General features: G+C 34.8%; 2 protein-coding genes across 2 annotated transcripts; one reads left to right on the top strand and one right to left on the bottom strand.

Annotated features, from left to right (window-relative positions):
- The first annotated feature begins 2,848 nt into the window (after positions 1–2,848).
- On the top strand, positions 2,849–6,876 carry LOC125224366 (phosphatidylinositol 4-phosphate 5-kinase 1-like). Its single transcript, XM_048127759.2, has 7 exons — positions 2,849–4,608; positions 4,700–4,865; positions 4,941–5,051; positions 5,144–5,337; positions 5,425–5,555; positions 5,651–5,744; positions 6,036–6,876. Exons 1-7 carry the CDS (start codon positions 3,296–3,298, stop codon positions 6,340–6,342), a joined length of 2,316 nt encoding a protein of 771 aa, XP_047983716.2. The 5' UTR covers positions 2,849–3,295; the 3' UTR covers positions 6,343–6,876.
- A 9,246-nt stretch (positions 6,877–16,122) lies between these two features.
- On the bottom strand, positions 16,123–19,203 carry LOC125185448 (uncharacterized). Its single transcript, XM_048081981.2, has 5 exons — positions 18,777–19,203; positions 17,964–18,061; positions 17,821–17,886; positions 16,948–17,733; positions 16,123–16,410 (listed from the first exon to the last, which is right to left on the bottom strand). The coding sequence occupies exons 1-4, from the start codon at positions 19,121–19,123 to the stop codon at positions 16,952–16,954; spliced, it is 1,293 nt and encodes a 430-aa protein (XP_047937938.1). The 5' UTR covers positions 19,124–19,203; the 3' UTR covers positions 16,123–16,410; positions 16,948–16,951.
- Positions 19,204–19,454: the final 251 nt, after the last annotated feature.

Here is a 19,454-nt window from a genome sequence, read left to right as displayed (position 1 = left end):
TGAGTGGATAAAGTCACAACAAATAATTTTCCAATTTGATATTTCTAAAAAGGACACTGCAAAACATTAGAAGAAAATAAATTGTGTGATTGGGGCGAATAGGACAATTACATGGAGTATACTAGAGCCTCATGTCTGAATATTCCAACAATGGGTTGTGATCGTGGGGCCCAAAGACGGCAACCCTCTAAATTCGAATGGAAGAATATTAAAGAGTCAGCATGTTAACTCTAGTTTGACGAATTTTTTTTTTATAATTCACACATTGTTGAATGAAAATTACTAGTAATTTGATAGGGAGTAGTCGTGATTCGTGAGCATGAGTGCCACGGCCGGATGTGCGAGCACATGCCTTTACACGACGTTATGCACAAATGTGCACATCACTTGACGAGAGCAGAGAATGACTATCCATTTTCAATTTTCTTAATTTATACGAGTATTTGAAAAACAAATTCATTTATGTTTTCAACCTTGTTTTTTCTTTTCACCGATATCAGATTATCATGTACTATTCTTTTTTATATGAGAAGTTCAATTGCATTTATTTCTTCAATTTTTTGTTTTTTTTTCGCAAATCAGTATGATTTGTTCGCCTATTCCTGTTAAAAATATTAAGTACTAGATTTTTGGTAGATACTTATGTTCTTAATTAGTGCTGAGAGTTTTTTCCCCCCTATTTTGGCCAAACATATATACATGCATATAATTGCATTAATAAACCACATTTTAAATTAAATCAAAGTTTTATATTTTTAATAAAACGCATTCTGAATTAAATTGTATTTTAAATTAGTTGCAATATAGTAGAATTCTAAATTATACTATGAAATATAAATGAATTAGAAAACTAAAATAAAAATGTACTCTAATTGTGATGTGCTCCATAATTGTGGATATAGGATTTAGGAACACTAAGCTAAGTGTACCTATGTTGTGATATGATAAAGGTATTCCCCCTTATCACGATGCCGGTGGCGAAAAAAGAAGTTCCGGGAGGCGAAATCCTATAGACAACCAGGGTTGATAAAAAAAATGCAAGTAAAAAATATTAGGCGAAAATTATGATATTCATTGATTGGAAAATAGTATCACACACCCATTTATAATTCTAAGGACCCTAGAATTGGTTCGATATACGGGCTAGGAAAGAACCAACAAAGAAAACCCAGTACGGAGCATATTAATTTGCTCGACTCAATAGTTTAATTAAAAAACAATAATTCAAAAGGAAATAACTAACTTTGACTAACTTTGCCCACGTAATCCTATCGCGAGACGAAGTCTCCGAATCAATTTCGGGGCCTGGTGCGCCTTCTCGATCGGTCTCTGCTGTTTACTCGCGGATCGAGACGCCGGTCTTTGGCGTTCCACCATTTCAATCGACCACTCTGGTTGCTTCTGCTGCTTGGACTCTTCCATAGCATCTATGGTTTCAGAATGATCAACACATTGTGTTGTTTTACTTGTATCATCATGATACCAGATACTCTTATTATAGGTGTGTTGTGATCAACATTTATGTCCTAACATGTTGAATCATTACTCTTTAATCGTCTTTTATACTTACTTTATTATACATGGGCATCATAATGTGATCCGTGTAAGGTAACACTTAGTTAAGTTGCGCTCGTCCCACGTGCAGTCCTCCAACATGGCCAAGAGCAACTGTGGATATATATCAGCATAACAAAGCTCAAAATTCTATGCAATAAAAACAAACCATATAAACTAAGGCAAACATACTATTTTTCCAAGAAGACACTCTAAGATTCTTTTAGGTACAGTTACTACAAATCAATTTTTTTGGCACACATATTTTTATATATTTACAAAACATCAATGCTTCATATGTTTGGAAATAAGGTCCTTGGTTGGTCGAATACCTCAACAATATTAAACCTGATTAAGTTGGAAAAAAAAACTATTAGGAGTAATTACATAACCTTGAAATTTCCCATATTTTATGGAATATGCAAATAATATAAAAGGAAAGTTGATAATACTATCGTTTTCCACAGTTGACAAATGTATGAATACAGATGCCAATATGCTTACCATATTTAACCAAATGGCAAAAAGAAAACTAATCAAGTAATAAAACTAATTAAAAATTAATCCACACGTATATTATTGATAACTCTCAACTCCAAAAATATGGAGACTTTTATTCTATTTTACCTACACCAAGCATAACTCAGATTCTACAATCAATAATAAACTTTCATCAAATTCTACTCTCAGTTATAAATCATATTTTAAATATTCGAACTGTTGATTTGTTTTGATTTCCAGCACTTACATGACTTGGTATCACTTATGTCAACAGTAAAATAATACTATTATAGAGAGAGAAATGATAGTTTAATTTATTGAATTCTCTTAAGTCTCATTTTTTGTTAATATAAACTCTAATTTTACAATTGAAATTGTATAACCAATCGAATTCTACTAGTAAAATGTAGTAAGTGTTAGAATCATGATTAGTTGTACAAACAAGAACAAACTAACACTTGAATGATATTTTTAAAATTACTAGTATTAGTATCAATACCATAACTTCCATAAGTCCATATAATAGTAGGACGGAAGTTTATAAATTTATAGTAGTAGTGAAACATTAAGTAATTTATTTATTTTGAGAAATTACCCATTAATTAACTCCACCTAAGCTAGAGGCGCTCGTTTAAGTTCAAAACGGTCGGAGAATCGTCACACGTGGCAAGTTTTGTAAGAAAACCGAAAAGCAGGGGCAAATTCGTCAATAAAATGCTCATATTCTTCCCATCTCAGGCGGCGCCGCCGTAACTTCACGACGGAGTCAGATACAGATTCCTCCGTCTGGACAGCACCCCGTGAGGGCATATTCGTCATTTAGGATACACGTGCATGTAGAGTGTATATGGTATAGCAGCATAGACGATTGGTCGATGATATTTGATTGTTGTATGTATAGGCGTCTCTCCCAATGCCAGCTGAAACAAATGCGAAGCCGGCTAATTTAATCTCTCTTTTCTCTCTCTCTCACACACACTAATTCATTTTATTTTATTTTATCTCACCTTTTTTAATCGTATTTTAATTTTGTCCAGATTGCTTTTTCATTGATTTCCATTTTCATCTCTCTACACAAACCTGACCTCTTCTCTGCTGTTTGTTGGGATTCCAATCTCTTCTCTCTCAAGTCTCACCACATTCCAAATGCTGCCGGACCTCCAATTTTCTCCTTTCCGCCGGCACTAAAACAGAAGAAACAACTAGCTTATCTACGCCATTGACGGAAAAGGGGGGGAAAATGCCGGAAAACAGAGTGAAGGAGCCAAGCGATGACGACGGCAGTCTAGAGAGAGAAAATCAGAAATCAATCGACGCCGCGATAACGACGACCACGACGCCGAGGTCAGTGCTCATCATTCCGCGGAGCAAGTCTCAGGCGACGAGCCGCCGCGTGGCGCCGACTTCTTCAATCGAAGACGCTGCTGGCTCAGATAGGGTTACGGAGAAGCGGCTCCCGAACGGAGATCTGTACATCGGGACATTCTCGAACAACAGTCCGCACGGATCGGGGAAGTATCTGTGGGAGGACGGGTGCATGTACGAGGGCGAGTGGAAGAAGGGGAAGGCGAGCGGGAAGGGGAAATTCTCGTGGCCATCCGGCGCTACTTTCCAAGGGGAGTTCAAATCGGGCCGGATGGAAGGAACGGGCACGTTTATCGGGGCGGACGGGGATATGTACCGAGGCTCGTGGTGTGGGGATCGGAAGCACGGCTATGGAGTGAAGCATTACAGCAATGGCGATTACTACGAGGGGCAGTGGAAGAGGAATTCGCAGGACGGGCAGGGGAGGTACCTCTGGAGCAACGGGAATGAATACATCGGTGAATGGAGAAACGGAATTATTCACGGAAGAGGCGTTTTGGTCTGGAACAACCGGAATCGATTCGATGGAAATTGGGAGAACGGCGTCCCCAAAGGGCAGGGGGTTTTCACTTGGCCGGACGGGAGCTGTTACATCGGGAGCTGGGCGAATGATTTGTGCTGGAGCAATAACACTGCGCAGATATTGAACGGCACATTTTATCCTGCACACACCGTGAGAAGCGCCGGCGGCGGGGATGAGGGGTGTTTTAGCCAAAAACTGTCGGCGCCGGTGGGGGAGGAGGGCGTTGTTGCGGTGGCTGGTGGTGGGAAGAAGCGGGCGTCGGTGGACGGAGGGGCGGCGGAGAGGGTTTTTCCGAGGATTTGCATTTGGGAGTCGGATGGGGAAGCTGGGGATATTACTTGTGACATTGTTGATAATGTCGTCTTCAATCAGGATGGGATTAAGCAGTTTAGGAGGAACCCTTGTTGCTTTAGCGGCGGCGAGGCGAAGAAGCCGGGAGAGACGATTTCAAAAGGGCATAAGAATTACGAGCTCATGCTCAATCTCCAGCTCGGGATAAGGCATTCTGTAGGGAAGCATGCTTCTAACTTGCGCGAGCTCAAGCTGAGTGATTTTGATGCTAAGGAGAAATTCTGGACTAGGTTTCCTTCGGAAGGGTCGAAAATCACGCCGCCGCATCAGTCCGCTGAGTTCCGGTGGAAGGATTATAATCCTGTGGTGTTTAGGTAATAAGGGACTTGCAGTTTTAGTCATTTCGTATCGTTTCTTGATTTGGGTTTATTGCTGAATATTCAATCTGAATTTGTGAATCATCAGACATTTAAGGCAGCTATTTCAAATAGATCCTGCGGATTACATGTTAGCCATTTGTGGAAACGAGGCGTTGAGGGAGCTTTCGTCTCCCGGGAAGAGTGGGAGTTTGTTTTACCTAACACAGGATGATCGTTTCATGATCAAAACTGTGAAGAAATCAGAAGCCAAGGTTGGTTGCTTTGTCTTTATGACTTGTTAAAGTTTGGAAAATGAAGAAAGTTGATTAATTGTTTGTTCTTTTTAGGTGCTTATAAAGATGCTTCCTAGTTACTATCACCACGTCTATCGCTACGAAAACTCGCTGGTGACCAAGTTCTATGGAGTTCATTGTGTGAAACCAGTGGGTGGTGTCAAGGTATGTGGTTGTTGCTGGAGTTTAATTACTGTAACTTATGTTTATATCTATATATGTCGAGTCTAAATTATTTCGTGTTTGTTATCTACTAGACACGTTTCATTGTGATGGGGAATTTGTTCTGCTCAGAGTATCGAATCCATAGAAGATTCGATTTGAAAGGATCCTCCCATGGCCGCACGACTGATAAGCTTAAGGGAGATATTGATGAGACCACAACCTTGAAAGACCTTGACCTTGATTATGTATTTAGGCTGCATACAAATTGGTATCAAGATCTTATCAAGTTAGTTTGCATTTCTCTTCTTTTACGTGTAGTTTATTGCATTTTGTCACATTTGCTGTTTCCTAATTCCCTGCATTGAACTTGCAGACAAATTGATCGCGACTGTGAATTCCTGGAGACAGAACGAATAATGGATTACAGCCTCTTAGTTGGCCTTCATTTTCGTGATGTTAGCACTGGCGACAAGATTGGTTTATCGCCATTTCTTCTGCGCACAGGTAAATTGAGTTTTAATCCATTTCTTTATGTGTATAGACGAATTACTTTTGTGGTAGACGAAGATTGCTGATGACGAGAGATATTGGTTCCTCAGGGAAGAGTGATTCATACAAGAACGAAAAGTTCATGCGTGGCTGTCGTTTCCTTGAAGCCGAACTGCAAGACATGGACCGGGTCCTATCTGGCAGGTATGCACCTTTCACCTTACGCCTTACATTAAATATGTATTTAGATAACATCACTTCCTAATGGCTGAGATTTGATTTGTTTTATGATCGACATTGTATTATTACTCTTTGATATAATTGGGAGGGCCTTCAAATTGGTGGCAATAAATCTAAGTGGTTGTTGATCAATTGTAATTATGTGGGGTATCTATGTGCCTTAGAGTTTGGTCTTGTTTGTAACAGTATTTGCATTGAGTCAAATTTAAGATTTCCGAAGCACACAATTAATGTAGTGTATCTATGGTTTATCAGGAAGCCATTGATCAGGCTAGGGGCCAACATGCCGGCACGAGCCGAGCGAGCGGCTCGAAGGAGTGTGGACCAATGCACACCGGGAGGCTTGAGCAGCCTGAAATCCTCACGCAGTGGTGAAATCTATGAAGTGGTCCTCTACTTTGGCATCATAGACATTTTACAAGACTATGATATTACCAAGAAGCTCGAACACGCCTACAAATCGTTGCAAGTTGACCCCGCCTCAATCTCAGCAGTCGATCCCAAGCTCTACTCGAAGAGATTCCGCGATTTTGTTGGGAGAATATTCCTTGAGGATAGATGAGAGCACGCACGAAAGCTCCTACATCGAATCATGGCTGCAAGAGCAATGCCTGCCTCGGGAGGCACTCGTGGGTGGGGAGGGTTCAGATTCTTGAACCGGACTGAGTTTTTTGTGGAGCCAGGCTGTTGATGGAAGTAAGTTATAAGACTATAGTAGTGGAGTACTCCATGAGATTTTGTACATGGAATTGGTGGGTTGGTTAGGGTGAAAAAATTGGTTGTGGGGTATTTTCTTTTTGAGCCATTTTTGGTATGTGCACCAAGAAGATTTGAAAGAGAGGCATAGGGAAAGGAGCTAGCTCAACTGTTTCCCCAACAAAAAAAGATTCAAAATATTGGTGGAGGGATTTCAATAATGAAGTGTACAGATTACAGGGGAAAAAGTGTTACATATTTTATTTATTTTTTGTTGAAATATCTCATTTCTTTGATATAAAAAGCCCTTTACCCCACACTAAGAAGAAGGGTTGTTTGCTTGTGTAAACACATGAAAAGAAGAGAAAGCAAGGTGAAAAGAAGTGCTTGGTGTTTCTTATTGTTGCCCACTTTGTTTACTCAAACCCCATATCATCACATCTTTCTACAGTACTTGATTGCTAATTATTGTAGTAGATGAAAAAAATTATCATATGAAAATAGGATTTTGTTCTGGGGAAAGGATATATAAATATACTCTTTGAAGCTGTAACTCTTCTCTTCGTCTCTTTTAGATGTCCGTCTTTTCTTTTTTATTTGTCACACTCAATATGTTTATTTTTTATGTTTCAAAATAAATTTCTCTCTCCTTTCTTTTTATTAAAATATTCAAATACTCTTTTATCTCAATTTATTCCATCTAACAATTCCTTCTAAAATCTCATGTCACTTAAGAATGTTGATATCTTAAGTGGGAGATAGGAATCAATATGAATAAGTCTTTTAACTTAGTTTTGTGAATGTTATTCAATCGGCATGATTCGATACTTTTTAATTTTGAGATTGGTCCTAATTTGTGAGTGTTAGTATAATCTTATTCTTATGATGAAAATTAGTTTTTTCCTACTAATCTAGATAGATTCAATTTAATCTTGAACTATTGAGTCGTATGAGGGGCATTTTTGTCAAAAAGATATGTGGCACCGGTCAAAGTTGAGATGGAGAGGTGGGGCCCGTTTACTGTGTGGCTTCTCTTTTGTGGGATTGGGATCTCTCGTCCTATACATCAGTCTCTGTCTCCTCTGTTATTTCTTTCTCTTTTCCTGAAAAAGCTTCAATTTTATTACTATTACTATTACTATTACTATTATTATTATTACCTACTTATTTACGTTTACCACCAGCAGTACCCCATCTGTTCCATTAGAAATGAAACGTTTTCTTTTTGGTCAGTCTTATTAAAAATGAAACGTTTTTAAAAATGGAAACAATACTCTTCTCTACCTTTTCTTTTCTCTTACTTTACTCTCTCTTCATTAACTAACAAAATAACACTACATTAAATCTTGTGCCGAAAAACAAATGTTGCATATTTAATGGGACGGAGGGAGTATTATTTATTCTTCACGTACTGTATTAAGAATTTAAGATACTAGATGCACGTCTTTTGTTTTTGCTTATTGAGATCATTCTTGAAATTGTGACGACAATTTTAAATTTTGATTATATTAAATAAATTCATAGTCCATATATTCATCCTTATTAAGTAAAGTAAAATCAGACTGCCATATATGTTAATTCTAATTTATTATCCCTCTCCTTTTCGTCAAATAATCATAAAGCTTTGATTATTGTGTTAATCTAAATCTTTATATTCTAATTTCCCCTTAATAATAGAAATGGAAAATTGTGCGGTAATTTTCTGTTTAATTACATTAATTGTGTTTTCTTAGTATATGTAATTAAAAAGGAAATGGATTAAAATTTTAAAAAATATTGTAAATCTGACTGTCGGTTTAGATTAGATATATATAATGTAGAAATTAAAAAAGGGTAAACATATGTCACGTGTCACACGCATAGTTCATAAATCATAATGTTTCCTCTAAACTAAACTGTCTTTGTTATCGACTGTGTACACCAAATCTTGATTTCCCCAATTTTTTTTTTAATAATAGGAGTAGTTTGTAATTGATTGGTTTATCTTATTATAATAACAATAATATTAATATTATTGGTGTTTGACAGAATATATCGAAATGCCCTAACCTCCGATTTTGCCCCTCATCTGATCCCATAATATTTTGCCAGCTCCAATTTTGATGCGTTACACAAACTCATAGTAGTATATGTTTATATAGTTGTATTATCGAAAATTGATTTACCCAATGTTGTTTGATTAATAAATAATTTGATAACCAATAATTGATTAAAGTTTGCACTTAATTCTGCCACCCTGTGGGCACTTTGTCCCCTTCATTTAGGTCCCCATATGCATACCTTCAAATAAAGAAAAAGTGCAAAATATCATTTTGATTTATTGTGTATCTTAAGTTGTGGATGCAACCATCGAGGTCTTATTCTTGGAGTCATTTTTTTAGTGCCCATTTTATATAAATATGGGTGGACATTTTCCTAAAGCAATCATTTGAAAAAAAAATGGGGGCATTTTTGTGCAATATACTCCCTCTTTCTTTATTAAACAAGCATTAGATTATAGTATTTCATAACATACATAAAAATATATAGTGATCTTTAAAAATAAAATACCATCTCACTTCTCAATATAGGTGTATATGTAGAGGAGATTATTGTGTCCATTTACTTCGATTTATTCATCAAATACGAGCAAATGCATTTTAGTGTTTTATATGCATAATGTGAAGGTGGGAGTATAATTACAGCAAAAGGAATCCAATCGAATTGTATCTATTTTCCAATTGCTAAATGTCAAAGGAAAGCACACATATTACTACATAAGCCGTCAATCTTTCTTGTTAGACATGATCTGATTAATTATGGATTAAACCATTTTTTCCAAAAAGAGTTTGGATAATAAAAGGATAAAACCTATCCCAATAGTATATGATCGAGTTGAAGGAATTCATCCATTCTTAATCAAAGGGTAGATGTTCAATTCTCGAGTTTAATATGGAGCAACTTAAATGTCAAATCCTTGGGCCAATTGGGTAATACTCTTCGAGATGCATATAGATTACTGAAAGATTAGTCTTGTAGAATTGCTGTTGGATAATTGGTGTTTGAAATAGAAAGGATAAGAGTTGAAGATGGAATCCTTCAAAGTTGAACTGTCTCACACCTAAGATATGAATTTGAAGATAAAAGAAAAGTGCATTGCATTAATGGAATATATTGGTGGATTTAAGCTGTCATTTTCTTTTGCATACCAATTATTGGATATTGATATTTGTATGTTATTCTCTCTTATTTTACTTATCCTCAATTATTATTTTTTCAAGACACATTCACAAGGAAATGTTTTATTCATAATGGAACATATGAATTGCTAAAGTTGATTAGATGCAGATCAAATAAATCGTCACAACTCACAAACAATCTAAATCTCCAATCTAAACCCTAAACCCCAACATTTCATTAATCTATATTTTGGTGTTAAAGTTAAATAAGTTAATTACACATAATAATGCAAGCTGTTTTCGGCAATTGTCTGACAACAAATACAGATATTATACTACTTAGTATGTAAATTAAACTATTGACATTAAATGAAAGTACAATTAGATTGTTTGGCGCAGGTTAGACAAATGTATTATATTTAATTAATTATTCATATTGCGGGTTCTCCGTAACGTTGGTTAGTAAAGAAAGATAATGTTTTATATTCACATGGTAAAATTTTCTTACATTCAAATAAATTAATTTGTACAGTATAAAGTACTGTAATAAGTAAGTACTATTGTAACTTCATATTCAATTATTCTATTAGTACAGACCCGACACAATTTATTTGATGTTTAAATGAACGAAATCGTGTCGGAGTTAATATTTCATTTTATTAACTACGTAGGTTAAAGTTTAAACATAATTAAGGGCCACTTAACTAAAAATAATTGAAACAAAAAAGGTTTATAAGTATAAATTGATCATATTAAATTATTAATTAACTTGATGGGTAATAGTATATACTAATGCATGTAAACCAATTAAAACAAACTTTCGTATACGTCAAAAGTAAAACTCACGAGCATAGTCCAGTCCAAAATAAAGTTTTTAAATCAAAAAGAGTGTTTCAAAAAACAATTTATATATTTATTCGTAAATATTTATGCGTTTATCTCCTAGCAAATATACATCGTATATTTGTACATGTGTCTCCTCTCTTTCTCTCTCTTTGGGTGGTTCAAGCTTTTATTTCCTCAATGAATGAGTTTTTAGGGTTGTCTGTATTGCAAATCAGGTAATACAGATTTATGCCTAAAAAGTGTATAAAATGAGCATTTTAGAAGATCTTGATTTGATATTTAAGTGCTGTAGTGCAGTTGTGACAGTGCACCCATGACCCATCTATATCTATCATTCAATTTACGTTAATTTACTGAAATTGGGCTACTCAAATTATACCCTATTTCTGTATATTTTCGTACAATTACTTTTGTCTTAAATATTAGCCGCCTATGCAGATTATACCAATATAGTTATTTTACTGCACACGTCATTTAATGTTCCTTTTTCAGCTTTAACGTATTTTGGGATTCAATTTGCTTGCTTAATTGGTTCTTTGAAATTCAAACATTGAATCTTGAGAGTTTGCCCAGTTTGATGCCTGAATGCTTTGGTAGACTAAACATTTAACACATTTTCCAAGATTAAGACGATATTAACTTGCTAGGAAGCCCAGTTTATGGGTAACAGTATTTGGATTTTAACCAATAATCAATAGTGTAAATACATAATTAAAAAGAGAAAATATGAAAAAGAAAACAACAAATGAAAAAATATAGTAAAAGCTTTATTTCAAATAATTCTACAGCACAAATGGAAATCACTGGAAATTAGTTTGTTAATAAAAATTATACAATCTATGTTAAAATACCTTCCAATATTTTATAACAGGAGTATTTTCAATTCTGATTTTTATCTTACTCAGCAACAAACTTCAAAAGTTGTACTCCGTATGAAGCATCATAAATATTTCACTGTTGTCAACGTAGAATAAGTTTTTTGTTGAAAATATCTTATTTTTATCGGGTTGAGAAATATAACACATAATAATGTAAAAGAATGAACTACATAAAAAGTCTCTAACGCTTCCGTTTGTGTCACTGCAGGCCCCTAGGGAAAAAAATACCTCCACACAACCCTAACCTTAAACATAATCACATATCTGACTAAAATGCCCTTAAGCCCTAAAAGAGCATTTTTGTCATTCCATTATATTGTTGACATGTGTTTTCTGAGACATTTTTGTCAAAAACTTCTTATGCAATTTTCTAATAAGTTCTGGTACATAATACGTAATTAAAATTTTATCATTATTTACACTTTCTAATTTTTTTTATAGTATACATATTTATCAATAACAACATTAATTAATATGAAAATAATAAAATGAGACCCTTTCTTCCTTAAGACTCATTTTCTGATATTTTTTTAATGTTTTCTATTTCCCCTAATTTGTATTTGTTTTTTACCTTTGATTTATAGATCGATTTTATTTATTATGAAAGTATCCAATTTTGCATTATTAATTTATAAATTTACACTGTCTTAATTTCATATACTATTATTAATAAACCCTATATATTCATATGATGTTAAAAATTTCAGTTGGAACAAAATTAAAATTCTTAATAAAATATCCATAAATATAAAATTGTCTTAAAGTTAGGCTTAGATTAACAAATTAGTTCGATGATATATAATGAAATAATATTTTAAATGTCAGTGTTTTCAAGAAAATAATTATTGTATTATTTGATTAAATATGAAATACTATTTTTTATCCTATGTATTATTGATTCAGATTTTATTTCATAAATAACTTCATTTTTTCATATTTTTTGTTGTTTTCTCAATGAATTTCCTACATGATATAATATTGTTACCACTATTTAGAAATAGAGGAATATAAGAAGTTTTTTTTGTATAGAAATATTGACAAAACTTTAATCACGTATGAAGTACCAAAACTTATTAGGATATCACATAAGAAGTTGTTGACAGAAATGTGATATAATTCACATGTCAGCGAATTTAGGGATTGCCAAAAATGCCCTTCAGGGCATTTTGGGCATTTTGGTCCGAAAAATGGCTACAAATATACGATATGTGGTTATGTTTAAAGTTAGGGTTGTGTAGAGGTATTTTTTTTCCCTAGGAGTCTGCAGTGACACAAACGGAAACGTTAGGAACTTTTTATGTAGTTTACTCAATGTAAAATTTGTTATACTTTAAAGTTCATCTTAAGAAACATAATTGGACTAAGCTTTATAGTTTAAGCAACCAAATATCCCTAAAAACTATAATTAACTCTGTAATTAATGAATTCGTACACACATCTACGTTTTCCAGATTGTTCCAGCCATGCGTGTAAATCATTGGAGTAAATATTTGCTATATACTATCAGCATCAAATACAACTGGTGAATTAAACCTTGATCACTTTTGAATATGGGAAAAGGACTAGTGAATTAGAAAGAAAATGTTCTCCCATTTATGCATGGGAATTATTTCTCCACGTAGTCAATTGCACATGCCATGCATGTACTTATGTACCATGCCCATATGTATTAATGTATCTACAAACATTGAATTAAACACGCGTTTTCCTGTATTAGTATTATAATATACTCTTAATTAGTTTTTTCTTTATTTCGATATTTGATTTGTACATTCTAGTTCGTCAAATCTTGACTTGAGCTACTATATTTCTTGTATCAAGAAAAACTCTTCAAGTACGCAAATAATAGTTCAAAATTAGTTTTTACACAATTACACATATTCACAAATCTTCTTGTCTTATACAATGAGACAAATTTTCTTTTATTTGAGCATGTAGCAACTAGCCATCTTAAGGGTCAAAATTCTCATTGATCATGAATGATTCTCTGAGGCCACCACTCTAAATTAGTAAATTGGCTTCCAGACATTCTCATTTGTTACGACCGACTATTTCGTTAGGCCCCCACTTTCAGTCGTCCGACCTATCAACGAAAACACCAATGTTTAACAAACAAACTAAATATGAGAATTCATCAAATTAGACTAGCCTATTAATAGAGTCAGTCAATTAAATCTACAAACATCTTATATGTTGTCGTACATAATCAATATGGGATAAATCTCCTTACACATATAGTAGTACTAACACTGAAGTCCTAACATATATACTAGTTCTAAGGCATAAGTTGTTCTAGGTGTTCCCCCAGGGAAAAAATTGTACTCCTATTAGCTTCTTAATTCTAAATTACAATTAAAGAATCATTCAATTTAAATAACCAATTAAATAAATAAAACATATATATAGGACATGAACTAAGTTACCTAGCTAAAAATTAAATGGGAAAGTTAAATACTACTAACACAACTATCTCTTTCATTGATGAATGTATATGGCAACATAATTAAACTAATGCAGCTATATGTCGGGTAAAATGGCAAGCATTTCCAGCACAAGGCTTGTCTAAAGGCAGACAAACGCCGCCTTCACCAGTTGAAAAAAAACTACGCATTACAATAAATATTTAATTTAATAAGTTCTCATCATCTTATTAACTTTTTAGTTAAAAATAGAGTCAATCATCTAACTCAATTATTGTGAAAAATTTCCCTATAATAAACTATGAATGTGAATGAGCAATACGTCTCAATAGTGGTCATTTTATTTTGATTGTTTAATAAGAAACGATGTTAGAAATTGTTGCATTTGGCTCAATTTCCAAAAGTTTGACACTACAATCCTCATGTTTTGTGAGTTAGCTAAAAAGTGTAGTTGCCATTGTAAATATAATATAGTATCATTGTACTTGTGTGTTTTTGTAATATTTGGTGGGCTTAGTTCACTAAATTATTTTATTAACTAAGTTTTGTAGTTATGTGCTATTATGGCCTACTAAGACCCTTATTTTTTTTTTATTTCTTTTTCTTGGTCATTTTAAAAATTGCAAGTGATTGGAATTGAAAAGCTTAGGGTCGCATATGGGTCACCATATCTCGAGTATATGTAGATCATGATTCATGAGCAACCGTTGATAAGGATGGCTCGATTTTAAATGCTTCTAGTTCAGATTGGGACTCTGAGTCACCTCGGATGTGTGTGAGAGTTGTAGAAAAGAAAAGAAGCAATTCAGCTATCTTAAATCTTACTAGTATATAAATTAAAAAGGTAAATGGTACGTTTAAAACCGTTGTTTATTACTCCATTTACTTGTTAACATAGAAACGCATTCCATAAAGATCTTTAATGGAAAACGTTTGTTAATTTATCACAATATTCGTAAAATAACCGTTGTACTATATTGTATGTAACTTTATGCATAAAAACTGTAGGAATGCATGAATATGATCACAATTTTCTCGAAAAAAGAAAAGAAGGTAATGATAAAAAAAAATTCAATATACTATAGTCAAACATAATGGCATGTTTGTCTTTAGTGGATATCCATTAGATAAATTTGTTTGAGATGGATGCACAAAGTCCAAACTCCCCATGCTTTTACAAATAAGTATTTTCAAAAAGTTTATGTGGAAAATATTTAAAATAGTATTTTCCATCACCCTTGTCCCTCTTAAAAGTCCAAAGTTGCATTTATACTTACATGCATGTCTCATTAATAATGCCCATATAAAATTATAATATGATGTGCTTGTGCATATTTATACTAGCATATTTTAATTGTCACATTTTTTGTGGTTAATAATAAAATGCTAAATGAATCTCGAGTTTTTAGTAATATCCGAATCTTAGACAATAGATCTTGTTTAACTAGAGCATCCCAAATAACCTCGGTTATATTTCAATTCATTAACTTGTTTAATAACTATTCAGCACCCACATAAGAATTTCAAAATTAAAACCTCATGGTATACTCGATTAATATTTAATATCAAGTTAATTTATAAAAAACTCGTTATTAAGTAATGTCGTAATACAAATTCATAAAAGTTGCTTTAAAAAAATTAAATGTAATAGTTACGCTAAACATGAGGTTCCAAGAGAGGGGACAGTCTCCACCCATTTTTCTACTTGGTTACTAAAAATCAACATTTCTTTTTCTTATTGAATACTACTAATACTACTAAAACAATCCAACTCTTTATAAGTCATCATTCTGCAACTACTTGTCCATAATTAGACAGTAAAGCAATATCATGATAGCTTCTCTAAAGTATTAAAATATTAATAAAGGATTCTCTACTAATTAGTACTATGAAGGTTCCTATTCTTTTCTAGTCATTGGATCCCAAAATATCAAGAATTTGTATTTGCAAAAGGAAAAAGAAGACGAAAGTTTATTCGTTTTTCATTTAAGAACACACGAGTTTCTTTTTTTGCATAATTTTCTAACGAATTCACAAAGTAAATAGGTAAACAGAGGTCTTTTTAAGTATGCTATAGAAACAAATACTGCTACAACTTTTCTATAGAAAAACCGAATGTAATACGGTTCCGTTTAAAAGTTATAATTGGGCTTTATAACATTTTTAGACAATGGGCTTTTCTTCCATGAATGACTGCTTTAAGCTCAACTAAAGCCCACTTAGAATTAATGTAATTATATTTTCTAGAGATATAGTATTATTTATTGTCACATGCACACTAAAAACAAATGAAAAAGGAGCATTTCAACAAATTTAACTCTCCTAAAGCCATGAATAAATAGGAGGAAAGGAAAAACTTGAGATGCTTCTTCTCTCTTCAGCTATATCAGTTGGTGCAAATTATTAACAAAGAAAACTGCATGGAGAGATGTGATCGGTTCAGTGACTTACATAGTATGCAGAGAATGATCTTCATCATCAGAATACAAGTTCAAAGGTGATTCTCATTGTCTAAAACCGAGACGGTATAGCACATCCTTTAGTACTTATATCTCACAGATGCTCCAAACCACAAACTATCCATATCCTTCAGCAAAGCCTCTAGTGCACACCGCTACTTGAAACACATCCTCTACATCACAGAAACAAATAAAATCAGCAAAGCGTGCCTATTAAACTGACAGCCAATGATGCACTGCAAGTTTTGAATACCAAAAAGACACACATGCATAGAGAGCAAACACAAATCTATAATAAATGGTTGGTGCGGTATGTTAACAGTGGTGACAGAGTGCATGGTCTATTTTCATAGTTCTAGCATGGAAAAAGTCAAGTGAACTAATAGAAATCCACAGGGTTCCATCCTAAGACCAATTGATGATAGGAGGAGTGGCCCATTAAACTTATATATTGGTTTCAGTTATCTCTTTAGACGTGGGATACTGTTGTATTTATTTTTCTTTCATTTGCCAACATTAACAAGACATGGGGCTAAAAGACATGAGAAATATGTAAAATTTCTAATTACCAGACATAACAATTACGAAGTGACAACAAACTCGCATGCACACGATATAGCAACCTTCAAGCGAAATCGCCAGATATTCACAATACACAGAGCTGTAAAGTAAAAGGGCAACAAGAGTAAACAAAGGATAAACAGACTCACTAGGTCAATTATTTTGGGAAGATGAAAAGTTTCTATATCCCCCAGATACTTGCCCAAAACCTCCATCTTGTGAAGAGCCGTAATTAGTATCTTGCGTATATCCCCTTTGTCCAGGTCGTGCATGGCTCTGAGTCTGATGTCTTCCCTGTTCCTGTGCATAATCAGTCTCAAACTCTGCTTGGTTGAAGTTTCCCTGAAAAGAAGGCGTAGCATTTCTTTGATTGTGTTCTGAGATACTATAGCCACTTCTTTCACCCGATCCAGCCGAACTATTATTTGGATGAGGTGGTAAATTAGGTGAATTTGGATAACCTCCACGTGGGTTTGGCACATAGCTCTGCTGTGATGGAGATCCGTAGCTGTGTTGTGGCTGTGGTGTATAACTGGTCTGTGGTGGCTTGTAGTTCTGCTGCTGAGGTGATGCACTGCTCGGGTAGGGTGGTGACCCATAATTTTGCTGGGGTGGAGGCCCATAGTTCTGCGGAGGTGGTGTCCCAAAGTTCTGCTGGGGTGCTTGCCTGACATTTTGTCGTAGTGGTTGCCCATAGTTCTGTTGTGGTGGTGGCCCGTAATTCTGCTGCGGTGGTGGCCTGTAATTCTGTTGTGGTGGTGGCCCATAATTCTGTTGTGGTGGTTGCCCGTAGTTCTGCTGTGGTGGTTGCCCATAGTTCTGCTGTGGAGGCGGCCCATAGTTATGCTCTCTTGGACGCCTATCCCTGTTGCTTCTTCTCCCATAATGCACTGGAGGCGGTCTTGGAAAAATCTCTCCATTGACATACTTGTCCCCTACAAATGTGATGGCCATGCTTACAATAAGTAAGAACAATGGTTCAATCCAAAAGACACATTCAGAGAGTCAGTAATGGAACTAACCTCCGTATTCCTTATTTACTGGATCAATATAGGAATCTGGCAATACAAATACCACTTGCGGAATGCCTAACGACAGAAACTTTTAGTCAACAAATGGCTGAAACTCCACTGTGCAGTGTAATTGTCGCAAAAGCTACACTTACTTTTAAACTTTTCAGATGTCTCTTCTGAACACTCAACCTGAAAACCTTGATATGTTGTTGTACTCAGTGCATATATTTTCTTCTTTGCCTCTTCGACACTAAAGAAAAACAATCAAAGGATGAGTCAGGCAATGTATCAAGCTATGCTCACAGCCCTAAATGCATTTACAGTATGAACTGGTGCAGCCAACAGTTGTAATAGTATAATTAAGTGCAGGGAAATCAGTACACTGTGTTTAGCTCCAAATTATCAAGAGAAAATATACCCAACAAAAAAAACACCATTTATACTAGCTTACTTTTCCAAGAAGTTATATCGGAAATTCGGAACACCCTTCCTAATTTCTAATCAGTAACAACGGACAAAATGAAGAGGAAAAACAATAATGATAATACATGGTGTGAATATAACCGCATCGACATTCAACATATAAGCATGTTATGTTGATTTGATTGAAGTGTCAAAAGCCCCCGTTTGATCCCTAACCTTAAAGTTGTTCCTCTAAGATCCACCCAATTTTTTGCTCTGGGAGGGAGCCATTCCTTAAATCATCAAATAATTCATTATCCTAAAGCGAACACCAATCAGCATCAGTCATCCCAATCCCAGCAGTTTTTATCAAATATAATTAAATACTGTTCAGAAAGCACGATACGGTGGCACTATAACCACACTCACTGAAACCAGCTAGCATTTCGACTTCTGTTCAATTGATGAAATAGTGACCTATCCATTCACTAACGGTACAAATCACATTTGAATTAGCCATAATTTGATCACAATTTAACAGAAATAGGGATGAACCGACAGACCTGCCGAAGACTTGTGCAGCGATATTGATATAGGTTTCGATCATCTGTTCGCGTGGAATACTGGAATCCTTGGGGAAATCGACGGTGATGAGCCAGTGGTTGTAATCGCAGCCTTCGAAGAGGATTGTGTCGGGCCCGATTTCGTCCGTCTCCGGATCGAATCCCTTGCGGAATAGGGTGGTGGAAGAAGTGAAGGAGCGGCGCGTAAAGTGCGGAGGCGGGGTAGGGGATGGAAGAAGGCGAGCGGCGGAGAGGAAGGACAGTGGTTTGGGTTTGTAGCCATAGCCATGGACAGAGTGGTCTAGAAGGGAAAGAAGGCGTCGGAGACGAAGTGGACGGAAGGCCATAGCTTCAGAGAGGGAAGTTAGGGCTTTTTGGGGGTTTAAGGATTTGGAAGTTACTTGTAACTAGTATCAGGGAGATGATCCATTTATCATGCGAGATTAAATGTAAATTTGTTTTTAGTGTTAAATAAAGAAGAATAGAATATCGTACTAATATGTTTAATTTTAGATATATAGTAGTTCGTTTTGTCAGAGACAAAGTAAAAATAAAAATAATTCTTCATTGAAAAAACATAAATTGAAACTACATAAAATAATTCCTCTTTTGATATCATGCACCCTTTGCAATATCGATCAATGTTTGATAGTGATTTCAAATCCCCTCATAATCATG

The sequence above is a fragment of the Salvia hispanica genome, chromosome 1, assembly GCF_029641045.1.
Source record: "Salvia hispanica isolate PSC_SH4W2 chromosome 1, Shi_PSC_v1, whole genome shotgun sequence".
NCBI classification, from domain to species: domain Eukaryota; kingdom Viridiplantae; phylum Streptophyta; class Magnoliopsida; order Lamiales; family Lamiaceae; genus Salvia; species Salvia hispanica.
This window is presented reverse-complemented; position numbering and strand designations above follow the sequence as displayed.